The sequence below is a fragment of the Scyliorhinus canicula genome, chromosome 20, assembly GCF_902713615.1.
Source record: "Scyliorhinus canicula chromosome 20, sScyCan1.1, whole genome shotgun sequence".
Classification (NCBI taxonomy): domain Eukaryota; kingdom Metazoa; phylum Chordata; class Chondrichthyes; order Carcharhiniformes; family Scyliorhinidae; genus Scyliorhinus; species Scyliorhinus canicula.
This window is the reverse complement of record NC_052165.1, coordinates 35360198-35377430: the sequence shown is the minus strand read 5'-3', so window position 1 is coordinate 35377430 and position 17233 is coordinate 35360198. Positions and strand designations below refer to the sequence as shown.

The 17233-nt window shown below is 45.2% G+C and overlaps 1 protein-coding gene across 3 annotated transcripts in view; it reads right to left on the bottom strand.

Annotated features, from left to right (window-relative positions):
* glt8d2 (glycosyltransferase 8 domain containing 2) overlaps positions 1-17233 on the bottom strand; it is a 59907-nt gene that overhangs the window by 23991 nt on the left and 18683 nt on the right. For 2 of the 3 annotated variants that reach the window (XM_038780924.1, XM_038780923.1), the window contains 2 exons: positions 15020-15112; positions 12012-12225 (listed from right to left, as the gene is read on the bottom strand). In XM_038780924.1, the coding sequence (XP_038636852.1) occupies positions 12012-12225; positions 15020-15112 (307 nt within the window). Of the gene's footprint in view, positions 1-12011; positions 12226-15019; positions 15113-15632; positions 15732-17233 lie in introns of all 3 variants that reach the window. The other variant, XM_038780922.1, reaches the window with a different exon arrangement.

Below are 17233 nucleotides of genomic sequence, written 5' to 3'. Positions count from 1 at the left end.
AATAAGATGTCCATCAGTCAGTAGGAATGATGATGTGAAGAGGTGGGGGCGAGCACACAATAGTAAACAAAGTCAGAACTTTGTGAGGGTTATGTTCCCTCTTATGGTGTTTTTTTTTTTAAATTTAGTGTATCCAATTATTTTTTTCCCAATTAAGGGGCAATTTAGTGTGGCCAATCCACCTAGCCTGCACATCTTTGTGGGGGTGAAACCCACCCAAACACAGGGAGAATGTGCAAACTCCACACGGACAGTGACCCAGAGCCAGGATCAATCCTGGGACCTCGGCGCCATGAGGCTGTAGTGCTAACCAGTGCGCCACCGTGCTGCCCCCCCCCCCCCTCCTATGCCCCCCTCCTTCATTACCTCCAATAGAACCTATCTGCATTCCTTCCACTAATACTAAATAGTTGGGATGTCAAGACACATTTTGTATTTTGCTCAATCTCATGTTAAGTGTCTATGAATTATTTACAACAGTGACATAGTGATATTGTCAGTGGTATTGTCAGTGGACTAGTGTCCCAGAGATGCAGGGTAATGCTCTTGGGTCCCGGGTTCGAATCCCACTATGACAGATGGTGGAGTTGAAATTCAATAAAAATCTGGAATTAAAAGTCTAATGATAACCATGAAGCCATTGTTGATTTAAAAACCCATCAGGTTCACTGATGTCCTTTAGGGTTAGAAACCTGCCATTCTTACCTAGTCTGACCTACATGCGACTCCAGAACCACACCAATGTGGTTGACTCTTGAATACTCACTGGCAAGCTACTCAGTTGAAACTGGACAGACCATGCAGCATCAACCTTGGCATGGAAACGACAATGGCAAATTCAGCTCTGTTAATCCTGCAATTTCCTCCTGACTAACGTCTGGGGGCTTGTGACAAAATTGAGAGAGCTGTCTCACAGACCAGCCAAGCCACAGCAACCCCCTCCCACAGCTGATGAATCAATACTCCTCCATGTAGAACACAACTTGGAGGAAGCACTGAGACTGGTAAGTGCAAAGAATATACTCTGGGTGGGGTGCTTCAATGTCCATCACCAGGGGTGGTTCAGTAGCACCAATCCAAGATGGCCAAGTCCTAAAGGACATAGGTGCTAGGCTGGGTCGTAGAAGGTAGTGAGTGAACCAACAAGAGGGAAAAAACATACTTGATCTCATCCTTACCAAACTGCCTGCCACAGATACATCTGTTCATGGCAGTATTAGTAGGAGTGACACTTCTGTGTTGTGTGGGACTACCACTGTGCTAAATGGAATAGGCTTCAAACAGATCTAGCAACTCAAGACTGGGCATCCATGAGGCGCTGCGGCCAATAGCTGCAGCAGATTGTACTTGACCATAACCTGTAACCTCAAGACCCAGCATATTCCCCACTACACTTTTGCCATCCTGGATTTTTCACTGATGTTCAGCACCAAATGCAGCAAGACTTGGACAAATCCAGACCTGGGCTGACAAGTGGCAAATAACATTCAAGCCAGGCAATGACCATCTCCAACAAGAGAGAATCTAACCATTCCCCCTTTGAAATTCAATGGCATTAGCATCACTGAATCTCCCACTATTAACATCTTAGGGATTACCATTGGCCAGAAACTGAACTGGACGAGTCATATAAATACTGTGACTCGAAGAGCAGGTTAGAGGCTAGGAATCTATAGAGGCTATAGGGTGGAGATGGAAGGATACGGACTCCGTAGGTGCAGACAGTTTTAGTTTAGTCGGCACAGGCTTGGAGGGCGGAAAGGCCTGTTCTTGTGCTGTATTATTCTTTGTTCTTTATATCCTGCGGTGGGTAACTCACCTCCCGACTCCTGAAAGTCTGTCCACCATCTGAAAGGCTCAAGTCAGGAGTGTGACGGAATATTCCCCACTTGCCGAGGTGAGTGCAACTCCAATAGCACTCAAGAAACTCAAAACCGTCCAGGACAAAGCAGCCCGCTTGATTGGCAGCCCTTCCACAAACATTCACTCCCTCCACCACTAACAAACAGTAGCAGCAGTGTGTGCCATCGACAATATGCACTGCAGCAACTCACCAAGGCTTCTTTGGCAGCACCTTCCAAACTCATGATTGCTACGATCTGGAAGGACAAGGGCAGCAGGTACCTTGGAACACCATCACCTGGATGTTCCCTTCTGAGTTGTTCATCAGCCTGACTGTGTTTCTTCATTGTTGTTGGGTCAAGATCCTGGAACACCCTCTCTAACAGCACTGTGGGTGTACCTACACCACACTGACTGCAGCGGTTCAAGAAGGCAGCTCAACACCACCTTCTCAAGGGCAATTAGCAATGGTCAATAGGTGTCAGCGATGGCCACAACCCAAAAGTGAATTTTCAAAAATACACCACCAGTTTCTGTCAATACCAAACTGAACACTGCCCTCAGGGAAAGCTGGTAAACGTCAACTTTAAAGACTAGAATTGAGGACATAGGGAAAATAGGTTTGGAATCGGGATCTGATATGACTCCATCTGTACCTCAAACCTCTGGTGCTCGAGAGCTCACGTCCTTCTAGTATCCAAATTATCAAGGCCATTTGACACAGTTGTCTGACTTCCATTTCACATCGCTGCACAGCAGAATTCACTGCTCCCTTAGTATGATCTCACCACCAGGAGTGAAGGAACTGCCAGTGGGTACAAGGTGGGACAGGAATGGGGTCATTCCAAATATTATCATCTGGATGGCATTGTGGTATTGCGGACTGGCCACCAGTATCAAGCCCGCCTTATTTTCATTCAATTGAAACAAGATTACATCAAGTTTACAGCACAGAAACAGGCCATTCAGCCTAACAAGTCCAAATTAGCATTCATACTCCACTTGAGCATCCTACCACCCTTTCTCATCTAAATCTATCATCATAATATACTATTCATTCCTCCTCAGGTGCGTATATGCTTTCCCTTTGAATACATCTACACTATTTGCCTTAACCACTGCCTTTGGTAAGTAGTTCCACATTCTCATCAAGCATAGTGGTAAAGAAGTATTTTCTGAATTCCTTACTTTATTTCTTGCTGACGAGTTTACATGAAGAGCTTTGGGCTATGCTCTTTTCCATGTGTATCTGTGTCAAATGTATCAAGTTCTTCCACAATTTCAAATTTCATTTGTACATTTTCTCTATTCAACATCTGTTCTTGCATTTGTGATACCAGCATTAGTAATACTTTTTGCACTTTCTCAAGAGCAGTTATATCATGTCTACAACATGGTAACCAGAAATGGACACAGTATTCCACGTGTGATACATGTCATTTACATGGATTGATGTAATTTGCACCAATGCATGATGCCAGGCAGTTCATGTGACTCAATTACGTCAACAGGACAGGCACTGAGTTACACGCCAGAAATGTTCTCCCAGGGAGAGATGAAATCAACCCGTCATTCCACATCACCATCACTGGCGTTGGTTTAGGAGGGAATATGGAGAATGAATGGATTACATGAGTGGCCGCGTTCTGTGTTCTCTTTGTACACTGTCAGGTTCGTACTGTACTATTTTAATGGCAGATGTAAATCCTTAATTTTTAAATTTATTTACAGCCTTCTGATTTAATGTGGTATTCACACTGCTGTGTACGTTTCATCTGTTCAGGAACTATTAGATTTCTAGTCACAACCTGGGAGTTGGAAAGGTTCTGCCAAGGCCAAAATTTGTTGCCCATCCTTTACAGCCCTTGAGAAGATGGTGGTGAGCTGCCATCTTGGACCAGTCCATGTGGTGTACATACATAGCAAGCAACAAAAGATTCACAAAGGCTTTAGATCTGTTGGAACAGATATATGGCAAACTGAATAAATTATTTTTTATTCTTTCCGGAATGTGGCCGTTGCTGAGGCTAGCTAGTTAGCACAGTGGTTAGCACTGTTGCTTTACAGCTCCAGGGTCCCAGGTTCGATTTCCGGCTTGAGTCACTGTCTGTGTGGAGTCTGCACGTTCTCCCCGCGTCTTCTTGGGTTTCCTCCGGGTGCTCCGGTTTCCTCAAAAGCCCCGAAAAGCGTACTGTTAGGTGATGCACTATCAATTACTACGAGAGTAGAGAATAATCGAGGCTTTATTAAGCAGAGATGTGTGGCCTCCTGCAGCTGCTACCAGAATGGAAGCAGCTCGGGTGTGCACACACATTTATACTCCGCCTACTGGGCGGAGCCAGCAGGCAGGGATTTACCCCGGTACCTGTAGTACAGGAGCCTTATCCTATTACCTCTAACAATCATCATTACAACTACTATACAATCAGTGGTGACTACCACATTAGGTAATTTGAACATTCTGAATTATCTGTGTACCGAAACAGACGCCAGAATGGACGACGAGGGAATGTTCACAGTAATTTCATTGCAGTGTTAATGTGAGCCTACTTGTGACAATAAAGATTATTATTATTATTATTATACTGCCCATTCCTAATTGCCCTTGAGTAGACGTTGCTGAACTGTCTTTTTGAATCACTGCAGTCCATGTCATGTAGCTACATCCACAGTGCTGTTAGGGACAGAATTCCAGGATTTTGACCCAGCAATAGTGAAGGAACGGCGATATATTTCCAAGTCAGGATGGTGTGCAGCTTGGAAGGTGGTGAAGTTCTCATTTTCCCATAATTTATCAGTGTCAGGCTCTAACTGAAAACCGGCGTGTTTCTCCCTGGCCCAGTGCCAACCTGAGCGGGGCAGTGCTCGGCATGCCCCTCTTCCCCTTGGAGGCTATAATAATCTTGGCACCATTGGCGGGGATCCCTCAACTGTTTCCCCATCTTCGTAAAGCTGTTTGTGAATGTCATGTAGGGGAGGGTTTGAATATTGAGCGAGGAGGGAGTATGTGGAGTGTAGGTCTTTTAATAATATGTAACTTAATTTAAATGACCTTCCCACTCTATGTCTCCAGCAAGGGACAAGGAAAATCAGGAAACGAGATCTCGCTGGCAAGAATCTTGTTTTCCAACACTTGAGATTTTGCCCCCGCATGGTCATTCTCGCTGATGGAGTACGCGGGCGCAAAATCCACCTCCCCCCCCCCCCCCCCCCTCCCATGTGCCTGCTATCCTTGCCCTTCTAGGTAGTTGTAATATTGTCCATTCACCAGTTAGGCAAACAACAACTGCAACATTTATTTACATGCAACTACAATGCAGGGGCTTGTAGCCTCATGGCTGCAGGTCAGCTCCCAGGTTCAAACTGATACACAAACCTGCGCTTGCTAAGGTGATCCTCCCCCCTTATCACTGATTGGTTACCCGGGCCATGTAACTCTCTCGGCAGATCACCCCATAAAGGAGGCAATCACCACATCTCTCCCTCTCCTTTTCCGCTGATGATAATTAAGTTACTTGGTCCCCAATAATTAGAACATTAAACACATGCAATCAGTCCATCATAAATTGAGTCGTTCAAGTGGTTTCCAATTTCTAGAGGAGCAGAGTAATTCCCCTGTTGGGGGTGCTTCCACTGGGGTGTTTTCTGCAGAAACCACTATCCCTGGCATCTCCTCCTGGTAACTCAGCTTCACCTGTTTCCATGGTGATGACAGACTCGCCTGTCTCAGGCTGGCTCGGTACTTCAGTGCCTGGGTAGTCAACGACGTTTCTTGCTGACAACATGGTTTTAGGCAGCAGTACGGGCTGCTGGGACAACTCTCGTCCTCGTAAATGGTCGACGTGCTTCCGGACGATTCTTCATTGTAAATCCACTTCATAAGACAAAGGTCCTGTTTTTGATACAACTCAACTCAAGCTACTTCCTGAAAATGCCCTTGTTGATTTGCCTGAATCATGATTTTTTTTTTCATCTGACTGCTGTGACTGGCCTCTACCCTCCCCGGCAAATTCGGAAACGCCAGACTTAGTCTAGTACTAAGAAGCCGGCCCATGAACAACTCTGCACGGTAGCACAGTGGTTAGCACGGTTACTTCACAGCACCAGGTCCCAGGTTCAATTACCAGCATGGCTCACTGTCTGTGCGGAGTCTGCATGTTCTCCCCGTGTCTGCGTGGGTTTCCTCCGGGTGCTCCGGTTTCCTCCCACAAGTCCCGAAAGACGTGCTTTTTGTGTGAATCGGACATTCTGAATTCTCCCTCAGTGTACCCGAACAGGGGCCTGTTATTGACGACTCGGGGATTTTCACAGTCACTTCGTTGCAGTGTTAATGTAAGCCTACTGTGACACTAATAAAGATGTATTTATTTAGAAGCCCTCCCGTTGTAGACAACAGCATAGCCCTACTGGTCCAATACTTGATTTGCTGTGCCGAAACTGGAGACATGTCCAAGAAATTCAACACCAAAACAATTTTCTGCAGTACTGGGGGAGTTGCTACACTCTCTGATAAAGTCCATCCGCATTTTGATCTGCGTTCCAAGCCGATGCTTGAATGTATTTTTTAAAAATAAATTTAGAATATCCAATTCTTGTTTTTCCCAATTAAGGGGAAATTTAACATGGCCAATTCACCTACGCTGCACATCTTTTTGGGCTGTGGGGGTGAGATCCACGCGGACACAGGGAGAATGTGCAGGGACAACAGTGACCCTGGGCCAGAATTGAACCCGAGTCCTCAGCGCCGTGAGGCAGCAGTGCTAACCACTGCGTCACCATGCCGCCTTTTGAATGTATAGTCATAGATGGACAGAATTAACACCCAACGCTGAATTCTTGCAGATGTATTTTGCGGAATAGCCTTATAATTCTGTAAAAAGACCCAAGAGTTATTTGTGGTCTGCAACAATAGTAAAGTGCCTCCCATATACATACTGGTGGAACCTCTTTACTCCATGTACTATTGACAAGCCTTCTTTTTCAATCTGAAAGTAGCCCTTTTCGGCCTCTGGGAGGGTTCTTGAGATATCCCTATCGGTCTTTTAGATCCGTGGTCCACAATACAGCACTGATGCCATATGGAAAGGTGTCACAGGTTAACACCAATTCCTTAGGTGGGTCGAAATGCACCAATAAACTTGATGAGTGTAACAATTATTTTACTCTGATAAAGCTTCTCTCTTTCCAATGCTGGTGTTTCTTTAGTAGCGTATGCAAAGAGGCCAATAATGTCAACAAATTTGGCAGAAAACGCCCATAGTAATTCACCATTCCAAAGCATGACTTGAGCTCAGATGCATTTCTGGGGGCCGATACCTCCTTTACAGCTCTGACCTTGTCTTCCATGGGGTGTAAACACAGGTTAGCACTGCTGCCTCAAAGTGCCAGGGACCAGGGTTCAATTCCGGCCTCAGGTGACTGTCCAAATGGAAGTTGCGCTTTCTCCCCGTGTCTACGTGGGTTTCCTTCGGGTGCTCCGGTTTCCTCCAACAGTCCAAAGATGCGTAGGTCAGGTGGATTAGCTTGCTAAATTGCCCCTTTGTGTCTAAAGATGTGCAGGTTAGGTGGGGGTTAGGTAGGGTGCTCTTCTAGAGGGGCGGTGTAGACCCAATGGGCTGAATGGCCTCCTTCTGCACTGTAGGAATTCTATGGTAACCTTGTGCATCGATGCAATATCCCAGATAGGCGAACTCAGTAGCTTGAAAAGTAGATTTTTCCTTCTTGAGGTGTGTTCCAGACTCTAAATTTTTAAAACACCTCCTCTAAGGTGGCTAGGTGCTCAGCCTCTGATATCCAGTTATCAAAACACCATTCAGGTACACAACGCTTCGCGGTAGGCCTTGCAATAGACTTTACATTGTTCTCTGGAAAATAGCACATGCTGACGACACACTAAAGGTTAGGCGTGTATACTGAAACAAATCTTTCTGCGTGTTTATCGTAACATAACAGAGGAGCAATTGTTTCACACAAGAGGGTGGTGAGTGTCTGGAACAAACTACCCGGGGCAGTAGTAGAGACGGGTACAATTTTGTCTTTTAAAAAGCATTTAGACAGTTATATCGGTAAGATGGGTATAGAGGAATAGGGGCCCAGTGGGGCAATTGGGACTAGCTTAGTGGTTAAAAACTAGGCGACATGGACAAGTTGAGCTGAAGGGCCTGTTTCCATCCTCTATGACTCTATAACCTAGGGAAGCCTCATCTAACTCAAGTTGCTGATATACGTGGCTCATTTCTAACATTGTATAAGACTGACCTCCAGCCAGATTTGGGTACAAGTCTTCAACCTTGGGGATTGGTTACTTATCTAACTTGGCGGGCTGATTAACTGTTAATTTGTAGTCTCCAAAGATGCGCACAGTCTTGTCAGGCTTAATCACGGGAACTATGGGTGCTACCCACTCTGCAAATCGAACTGGTTGGATAATACCCAGTTCTTCCAATCTCTTCGATTCCGTTTGCAACCTTTCTCACAAGGTATGGTACTGGTCTTGCTCCAATGAAAACAAGGGCTGCCTCTGGATCTACATATATCTTCACCAGGAGAGGCCTTATTTTATGTAACTCGTTGCAAAAAACATTTCCATTTTTCTTCATTAACTCAGGCAGTCCCTCTTCCTGGGCGGGATTCTCTGACCCTCCGCTCCAAAATCGCGCTTGGCGCTGGACGGAGAATTACCCAAAATAGGGCCCCAGGCCAGCAAGCGATTCTCCGGCGACCGGAGAATCATCGCCATTCACGCATGCGCGATCGATGCAGCACCGGTCGGAGGCCGTTGGAAAAGGCAACCCTGGCTGTTCTCCGCGCTCGATGGGCCGAGTGCCCGCCGGTGTGGTTCTAATGTTGTTCCACCCGGTGGGAACTCGGAGCTGCGGCTGATGTGGGTGTTATGGTGGGGGGGGGGGGGGATCAGACACCGGGTGGGGCCTGGATGATCGGCGGGCCATCGCGATCCGGGAGCTACCTATCTTCCTCCGCGTGGTCCCATGCCGCTGTGTGCACGCACGGACCCGCTTGCGGCCGCTGTGCGCATGTGTGGCTGCGCGGTCTGTCCAGCAGGGCCCCGCCGGCAGCCAGAGCTGCGGGACGCACGCCGGAGGCCTGCTAGCTCTCTGGAGAACGGGGAATCACCCTGGACTTTCGAGGAAAAAGTCCGAAGTGATTCTCGCCCATTTTCTGGCGGGCGTGGGGACTTAGTCCCCCAAAGGGAGAATCCCGCCCCCATGTATTTGGTAGATGTCCATCCAGTTCAACTTGATAAACTTGAATCAATCATGGCCCAAAGACATGGTCCATGGCCTGACACTATTATTATTGGGAGTTGAGCACGGTGCTACTGATAGCTCACTCGTACTGTGGTAGTACCCTTTATCTTGCTGGCTTCTCCTGAGTAAGTTGTTAGTTTTGCTGTGAGGCCTCTCAAACGCAATAGCTGGTCTCCTTCTTGTAAATATCAAAATGCATGTTCTCCTGTCACTGTGGCAGAGGCTCTTGTGTCAAATTCCATCTTTCTGGGCCTACCATTGTAATCCCTCACCCTGGTTCCTGATTCGTTACCCAGGCCACAGGACTCTCTCTGCAATTGCCTCTGAAAGCAGACAAACACCATAGTGGTGAAGGTCACAGGTTTGGAAGTATGTTGACAAAGGTGCTTTGGTGAGTTGCTGCATCTTGGAGATGACTCACACTGCTGCCCCTGTACAGTGGTGGTGGAGGGAGTGGGGTACCCATCAATGGCTGATAGTGTCCTGGATGGTGTTGAGCGTCATGGAATCATAAAATCCCTACAGTGCAGAAAGAGGCCATTCTGTTCATCAAGTCTGCACCTACTCTTGAAAGAGCACCCTGCCTAGACCAACTCCATCACCCTATTTCCGTAACCCCACTTAACCTGCACATCCCTGGACACTAAGGGTTAATTTATATCATGACTAATCCACCTGTGGGGCTGTGGGAGGAAACCAGAGCACCCGGAGGAAACCCATGCAGACACGGGGAGAACGCGCAAACTCCACATAGACAGTCACCAAGGATGGAATTGAATCCGGGTCCATGGAGCTGGAAGGCAACAGTGCTAACCACTCTGCCACCGTGCTTCTTGAGTGTGGTTGGAACTGCGCTCATCCAGGCAAGTGGAGAATATTTCATCATACTGAAAGGTCATTGATCTGAAACATTGGGCTGGATTTTCCAGCAGTTCCTGCTGGTGAGATCTTCCGGTCCCACCGATGGCAAACCCCAGCATGAGTTCCCTGGCAGCAGAGGGTGCAAACAACGTGAATCCTCGGTGACAGTGGCCGGGCTGCAAGATCTCGCTACCGGTTAATGGCAAGCCACCTCCACCATCCCAACACATGACACAGGTGGGATGGAAAATCCTGTCTGTTTACTCTTTTTTTCTATCCATAGATCGGCTGAGTGTTTCCTGCATTAGCCATTATTAAATCCGATTCCCAGTATCCACAGTATTCTATAATTCACATTCACTCCAGATTTTCCAATCCATCCACAGTTTAAACATATTTCTCATTCCAAATTAGCAATCAGTTCAAACACAGTGAACATGTTAATTATGTTCTTTTATTCTTTCATGGGATGTGCACATCACTGACAAGGTCAGCATTTGTTGTCCATCCCTAATTGCCCCTTGAACTGAGTGACTTGCTTGGCCATTTCGGGGGCAGTCAAGTGTCAACCACATTGCTGTGGGTCTGGATTCACATGTAAGACAGACAGGCCATGTAAGGACAACACATTTGCTTCCCTGAAAGGACATTAGTGATCCAGATGGGTTTTTAAAACAATCAATGATAGTTTCATGGTCACCACCACCAAGACTCGCTTTCAATTCCAGATTTATGAATTGAATTCATGTTCCACCAGCTTCCACGATGGGATTCAAATCCATATCCCCAAGTAATTCACCTGGGCCTCTGAATATAGTCCAGTGACAGACATTATGAGAAGCAATGCCAATTTATGATGTATCTCATTTAACAATGGAGATGGTGTCTTTTTTCCTCCGTGACAAAATTCCCCACAGAGAGCCGTCATTAGCTCATCGTGTCCACGTCAGTTCTCTGCAGAAGTAATCTAGATAGTCCCACTTTCCCATCCTTTCCTCATATATAGATAGAATTTACAGTGCAGAATGAGGCCATTCGGCCCATCGAGTCTGCACCGGCTCTTGGAAAGAGCACCCTACCCAAGCCCATACCTCCACCATATCCCCATAACCCAGTAACCCCACCTAACACTAAGGGCAATTTGGACCCTGAGGGCAATTTAGCCTGGCCAATTCACCTAACCTGCACATCTTTGGACTGTGGGAGGAAACCGGAGTACCCGGAGGAAACCCACGCACACACGGGGAGAACGTGCAGACTCCACACAGACAGTGACCCAAGCCGGGATTCGAACCTGGGACCCTGGAGCTGTGAAGCATTTGTGCTAACCACTATGCTACCGTGCTGCCCTGAAATGATATATCATTTCAAATATATCCCTTCAGATAATTATCCCATTCCTTTTGAAAGGTGATTGAATCTGTCTCTGCCAACCATCCAGGCAGCGTATTCCAGATCCTTACCACTTGCTATGTAAAAAGTGTTTTTCCTCATGTCACCATTGCTTCTTTTTGCCAATCACCTAAAATCGCTGTCTTCTGGTTCACAAACCTTTCTACCAATGGGAACAGTATCTCCCTATCTACTCTGTCTTATGATTTTGAACACCTTTGTTAAAATAGTCTCTGCTCTAAGGACACTGTAATAACCAGCACGGGACATATGTGGGGATGATTGTTTGCCCCATGTTCCTCGAGGAGTATGAGCTCTCCCACTAGGGTGGGGTAGCTTACCCGTACTTGTATAAAAGGTCGGCCAGTGTGGAACCGACAGAGAGACAGGGCGGGAGCGAGAGAGAGTACACGGTGAGGTTTAACCAGGCCTCATGTATATACTGGTTATTTCAATAAATGTATTTTATTTTTACTCACTGTGGACTTCCTGTGCCTTACTAAAAACAGCCCCAGCTTCTCCAATCTATCTGCTCAACTGAAGCCCCCTCATTCCTGGAACCATGCTTATATATCTTTGTTTCGTCCTTGTCATTAATTCACTGAATAAAAAAAGATCTGAAATCAAAAGTTATGACAAATACCTTACCTAAAATGAACAAGGGAGTCTCGAAGTGTAATTATGTAGAAAACGATGTTGGCATTAGTGTTGCTATAAATACTGTTGATTGTTGCTATTGTTCCAGCCAATCGATCTTCTGCAGCACATATTATAATTGGTATCACATTTTCTGGAGCAGTAAATTTGCTTTGTTTTATTGTATGGATTGCACTGTAGACAGTTGGAGGTTTGGGTTCTTCCACTGAATCGTAAATGCAGAGAATTAGTTTAATCAATTGGCTGGACATCCACTTAATGATTACTACATTATACGGAATTTTACAGCTCAGGTACATTCATCCAAAAAGGTCCATGCCAGCATTTGTGCTACACACAACTCTCCCAAAACAGTGGGCAGCACGGTGGTACAGTGATTAGCACCGCTACCTCACAGAGCCAGGAACCCAGATTCGATTCAGACCTCGGGTGATTGTCTGTGCGGTGTTTGCACATTCTCCCCATATCTGCGTGAGTTTCCTCCGGGTGTTTCGGTTTCTTCCCACAGTCCAGGTTAGATGGATTGGCCACGATAAATTGCCCCTAAATGTCCAAGGGTTAGATGCTGTTATGGAGATGGGGTGGTAGATTGGGCATAGGTGGGGTGCTCTTTCGAGGGGTCGGTGCAAACTCCTTCTACATTGTAGGCATTCTATGATTCCTTCAACCTTACATCATCTAACACTCTCAGAAATCTCCATTCCTTTCTCCCTTGCGTGTTTATCTAACTTTCCCTCAAATGCACCAATATCATTCACCCCAACGCCTCTCCGTGACAGCGAGTTCCACATACTAACTGCTCTCAGGGTGAAGAGGTTTCTCTTGAATTGCTATTGGATTTATGAGTCTTTATCTTGTATCTACGGCTCTCATCTTTGGACTTCCTCACAAGTTTATACATCTTCTCCAAATCCACCCCTTCAAAACCCTTCATAACTTTCAGGATCTCTATTAGGTTGCCCTTTCCAGAGAAAAGCCCACCACCCTATTAAGTCTTTCCTAAGAGTTTTACCCATCCTAGCTCTGGTAATTTATTTGCACTTTCTCAGGCTTTATTTAGTTAAGTATCAATTTTCCTATCCAGCAATGGTTCTGGGGTTTCCTGGGAGAAGTACATCTTTCTGGAAGTTCCAATAAGAATCACAGTGGTCATATGGAAAATCTAGGGATGCGGTGATAGAGGAAAGAAAGTCGAGAGAAGATTTGTTGGAGATGTTCAAAATGATGAAGGGGTTTGATAGAGTAAATAAGGAGAAACTGTTTTCATAGGCTGGAGGGTCAGTAACCAGAGAGACACAGCTTAAATACAAGTGGAAAAGGAACCTAGGGGAAGATGAGAATCATTTTACATTGTGAGTTGTTATGAACCAGAATGCATTGTCTGAAAGGACAGTGGAAACATATTCAATAGTAACTTTCAAAAGTGAATTGGATAAATATTCGAAGGGGAAAATTTGTAGGGTTATCAGGAAAGGGCTTAGGAGTCGGCTTCATTGGATGTTTCAAAGTGCCAGCATGTGGGATTAAGGGGGGGAGGGAGGTGAGTGCCTACAAGGGCCAAGACTAGTGGATAATAGCTAACTCAAAATCCCAAATCTCCATCCGCACAAGTGAATGGTCATGGCTGACATGGTCTCGTGTGGTTAGTCTTTCTATGCTGCCAAAGCAATGGACTCTCTATTGAATCTTGAGGGTCGTGAAGGCAAGTGAATAGCGTCAGAGGGAGACCTCTCGCACATGACTCTCATTACTCTGGTCACAAGAGCAATGTCTCCATGCACAAGCATATATCAATGGGAGGAACACCCATCTCCGGATGTCCTTTGTCTGGAAGGGATGGGGTGGGGATACCAGACCTAGACAGAGGCAAGGTGAAGCTTAGAACTGGCTTTGAGATGTATGGAAACCTGTAAAGAACATGCTCACTAAATTTATCATTTCAATTTGTTCACAGATCCATTGGGGACTCAATGATGCAGGCAATCTTCAGTATGGAGAAGGGGGTGGGAGGGGGGTGGAAGCGCTTTACAGAGGTACATCTGAAGTGTAATCACTGTTGTAATGTAGGAAATCTAACAGCCAATTTGCACACTGCAAGTTCCCACAAACAGCAATATTGCTGGAATAAATATTGGCTGGGATACCTTTTTAAAAAATTAATTTACGGGATGTGGGCGTCACTGGTTAGGCCAGCATTTATTGCCCATCCCTAGTTGCCCTTGAGAAGGTGGGAGTGAGTTGCCTTCTTGAACCGCTGCAGTCCCTGAGGTGTAGGTATACCGGATGTGCTGTCAGGGGGGCGGTTCCAGGATTTTGCCCGAGCGACAGTGAAGGAACGTCAATAGCTTTCCAAGTTGGGGTGGTGAGGGACTTGGAGGATAACCTCCAGGTGTTGGGGTTCCCAGGTATCTGTTGCTCTTGATCTTGCAGGTGGTAGTGGTCTTGGGTTTGGAAGGTGCTGCCTAAGGAACCTTGGCGAGTTCCTGCAGTGCATCTGGTAGATGGTACACCCTGCTGCTACTGTGCATTGGTGGTGGAGAGATTGAATGTTTGTGGAAGGGGTAGCAATCAAGCGGGCTGCTTTGTCCTTGATGGTGGTGAGTTTCTTGAGCGTTGAGGGAGCTGCACTCCTCCAGATAAGTGAAGAGTATTCCATTACCAGAGAGAACTCGCCTGCTCTTTTTCCAAATAGTGCTGTGGGATCTTTGAAGTCCACCCGATGGCAGATTGTGTTTCAGTTTACCAAATGACCTAAAAGGTGGTACCTCTGGCAAGGTAGCTTTCTCTCAGTACTGCAATGGGAAATGTACACTTGATTATGCAGAATGGGGTCTGGACCTCCAATCTTTGACTTGGAGAGAGAGGGGGGGGGTTCAGCCAGCCTGCCCCAGATGACAGCAAATAATCCAACTAAATGTCAAATTACTTCAAATCTAAATATTTTTGTAATATCTTCTTCCTCCAACTTCCCCACCCTCAAACAACAGAGGAATACCTACCTGCTTCCTCCTTGTGGGGCGATACATTGTGAAATTTGTTATAGAGAACCAGGCAGAATGTCAGAATGACTAGGAACAGCAAACCCTGATTAACTGGAAAAAAAAACATAAAGGGGAAAAAAATCAAACAGAAACAGAGCACTTAAAGTTAAGTATCTATCCAGAGAAAAGAAAACCCAAAAGAATCAATCATTGTCTCACAAGTAAACAAAGTTTGTGAGAAAGAAATCATGGATTTCATTTGATAAAATTAAAACATGATATTAAAAATATTTTTTATTTCCTGAACTTGTCATCTTATTGATGTTATGAACTTCAAAAACATTTCAAACAATCAGCATACGTGAGATGAGTTGTGAAAGTACCCCCAGTATTCCATGATTGCTGATTAACTCAATCTCAACACCAGCACCTTGTGATATTGCCAGCATTAAAATAGTACAAATTGGAAAATTTAGGCTCAGGAATAAGCCTTGTACTCTACCAGCGAGAATCCTCGACTAACTGGCATGTCTGATGTTCTCCCGATAAGAACCATCACTTTACCAACTAGAAGCAACTACAAAAGGTGTCTGGAACCCCAACCTGCAGACTGTATTATTTCATACTTTACGTTTTAATGTACTGTTGACGATTAGTAGTAAAAAGAACAGGGTTCTCTGCTTCCTGAGTACTTCCATATTAATTCATGATGTAAGTATTGAGCTGGATTCTGTTGGTAAATGAAACTCACCGTTAACAGATTTTTAATTAACCTGCACCACCCATTCCAGCGCATGTCGGAGAATGAAGACTTTACTGCAATTTATTAGGGCAACTAATATGACAACTTGCATTCATCTAACACCTTTAATGTAGTAAAACATTCACTGGGGTATCACTGAGCTGCACAGAAAACATTAGGGCCAATAATCAATAGCTTAATCAAAGAGATAGATTTCAAGAGGTGTCTTAAAGGAGGAAAGCGAGGAGGATGTTGTGTTCTTTACTATTTAAAGTTGTCCACTTCTGGTAGCATGTTGTTCTCTATTTTGCTTTATCTGGATGGCTTGGGTGCGTAGTGTTGAATAAAGAACACAAATTTATTACACTCCTAATTAAGATTCGATCACATTCCTAAAGTAGACGGTTTCTCTATGAAACTATGCTATATCTAACTAGCAGACTTTCTCTGGAGCTTTTTAAAAAAAAATTTTTTTTAAAGTACCCGATTCTTTTTTTCCAATTAAGGGGCAATTTAGCATGGCCAATCCACCTAGCTTGCACGTTTTTGGGTTGTGGGGTCAAAACCCACGCAAACACAGAGAGAATGTGTAAACTCCACACGGACAGTGACCCGGAGCCGGGATCGAACCTGGGTCCTCAGCGCCGTGAGGCCACAGTACTAACCCACTGCTGCCCTAACTAGCAGACTTTCTCAAGTAGGACTGCTCTCTCTCTCTCTCATGCCTCACTATCTTTTCCCAGAATCCCCAAGTCACATGATATATATATATGACTGTTCTGTGGTTCCCTCCAGTGATAAGAAGCATTATCATTAACATGTTAACTTTTTACATCCCAGTCAATATACATATCATTACATCCCCCTTTTTTCAAAATTGTTTGGAGACTTTTGCAAACATATGTAGAGTAAGAAGCATTGTATGTTCTTTACATGTAATTGATTTCTGAAATTGTACAGTAGTTAACCATTTAAAAAAACTTTTTACAGTCCACAAATTGAGTCTGTACTTAGTCTTCACTGTGGTAGTGTATTACAGTACCAAAACGTCAGCAGTCCAAATCGATCAGGTGTTTGACTAGTTTAACAACTTTACTTGTCTGACCTGGTCTTTTTTCTGTGCTTGTGGTGTCAGTTTTGTGTGCCTTTGCCCTAAAAACCTATTTGGTATTTTTTTTTTCAGCAAGAACGAACTCTTCTAGACCGTTGGAACGTCGTTGTTTCTTTCCAAACAATGTACCATGATGGAACTTTCCACTCCTGTGATTCCTGACATTGGTGCCATTATGCGTGAAGTTTGTATTGTCTACACATGCATTTGTCTATGTTACGTCGATCTGTAGCTGTGTTTTTACACACTGTCCTGCATTCCCTTGCTCGGTTGCCATCTGGGTTGCTTTCCATCTTGCATGGTCTGTCCAGTGTGACTGCAGGTTTTAACACTTTGTCGTCATTCAAGCGCCATGTGTCATTGAATTGTCCTTTGATAG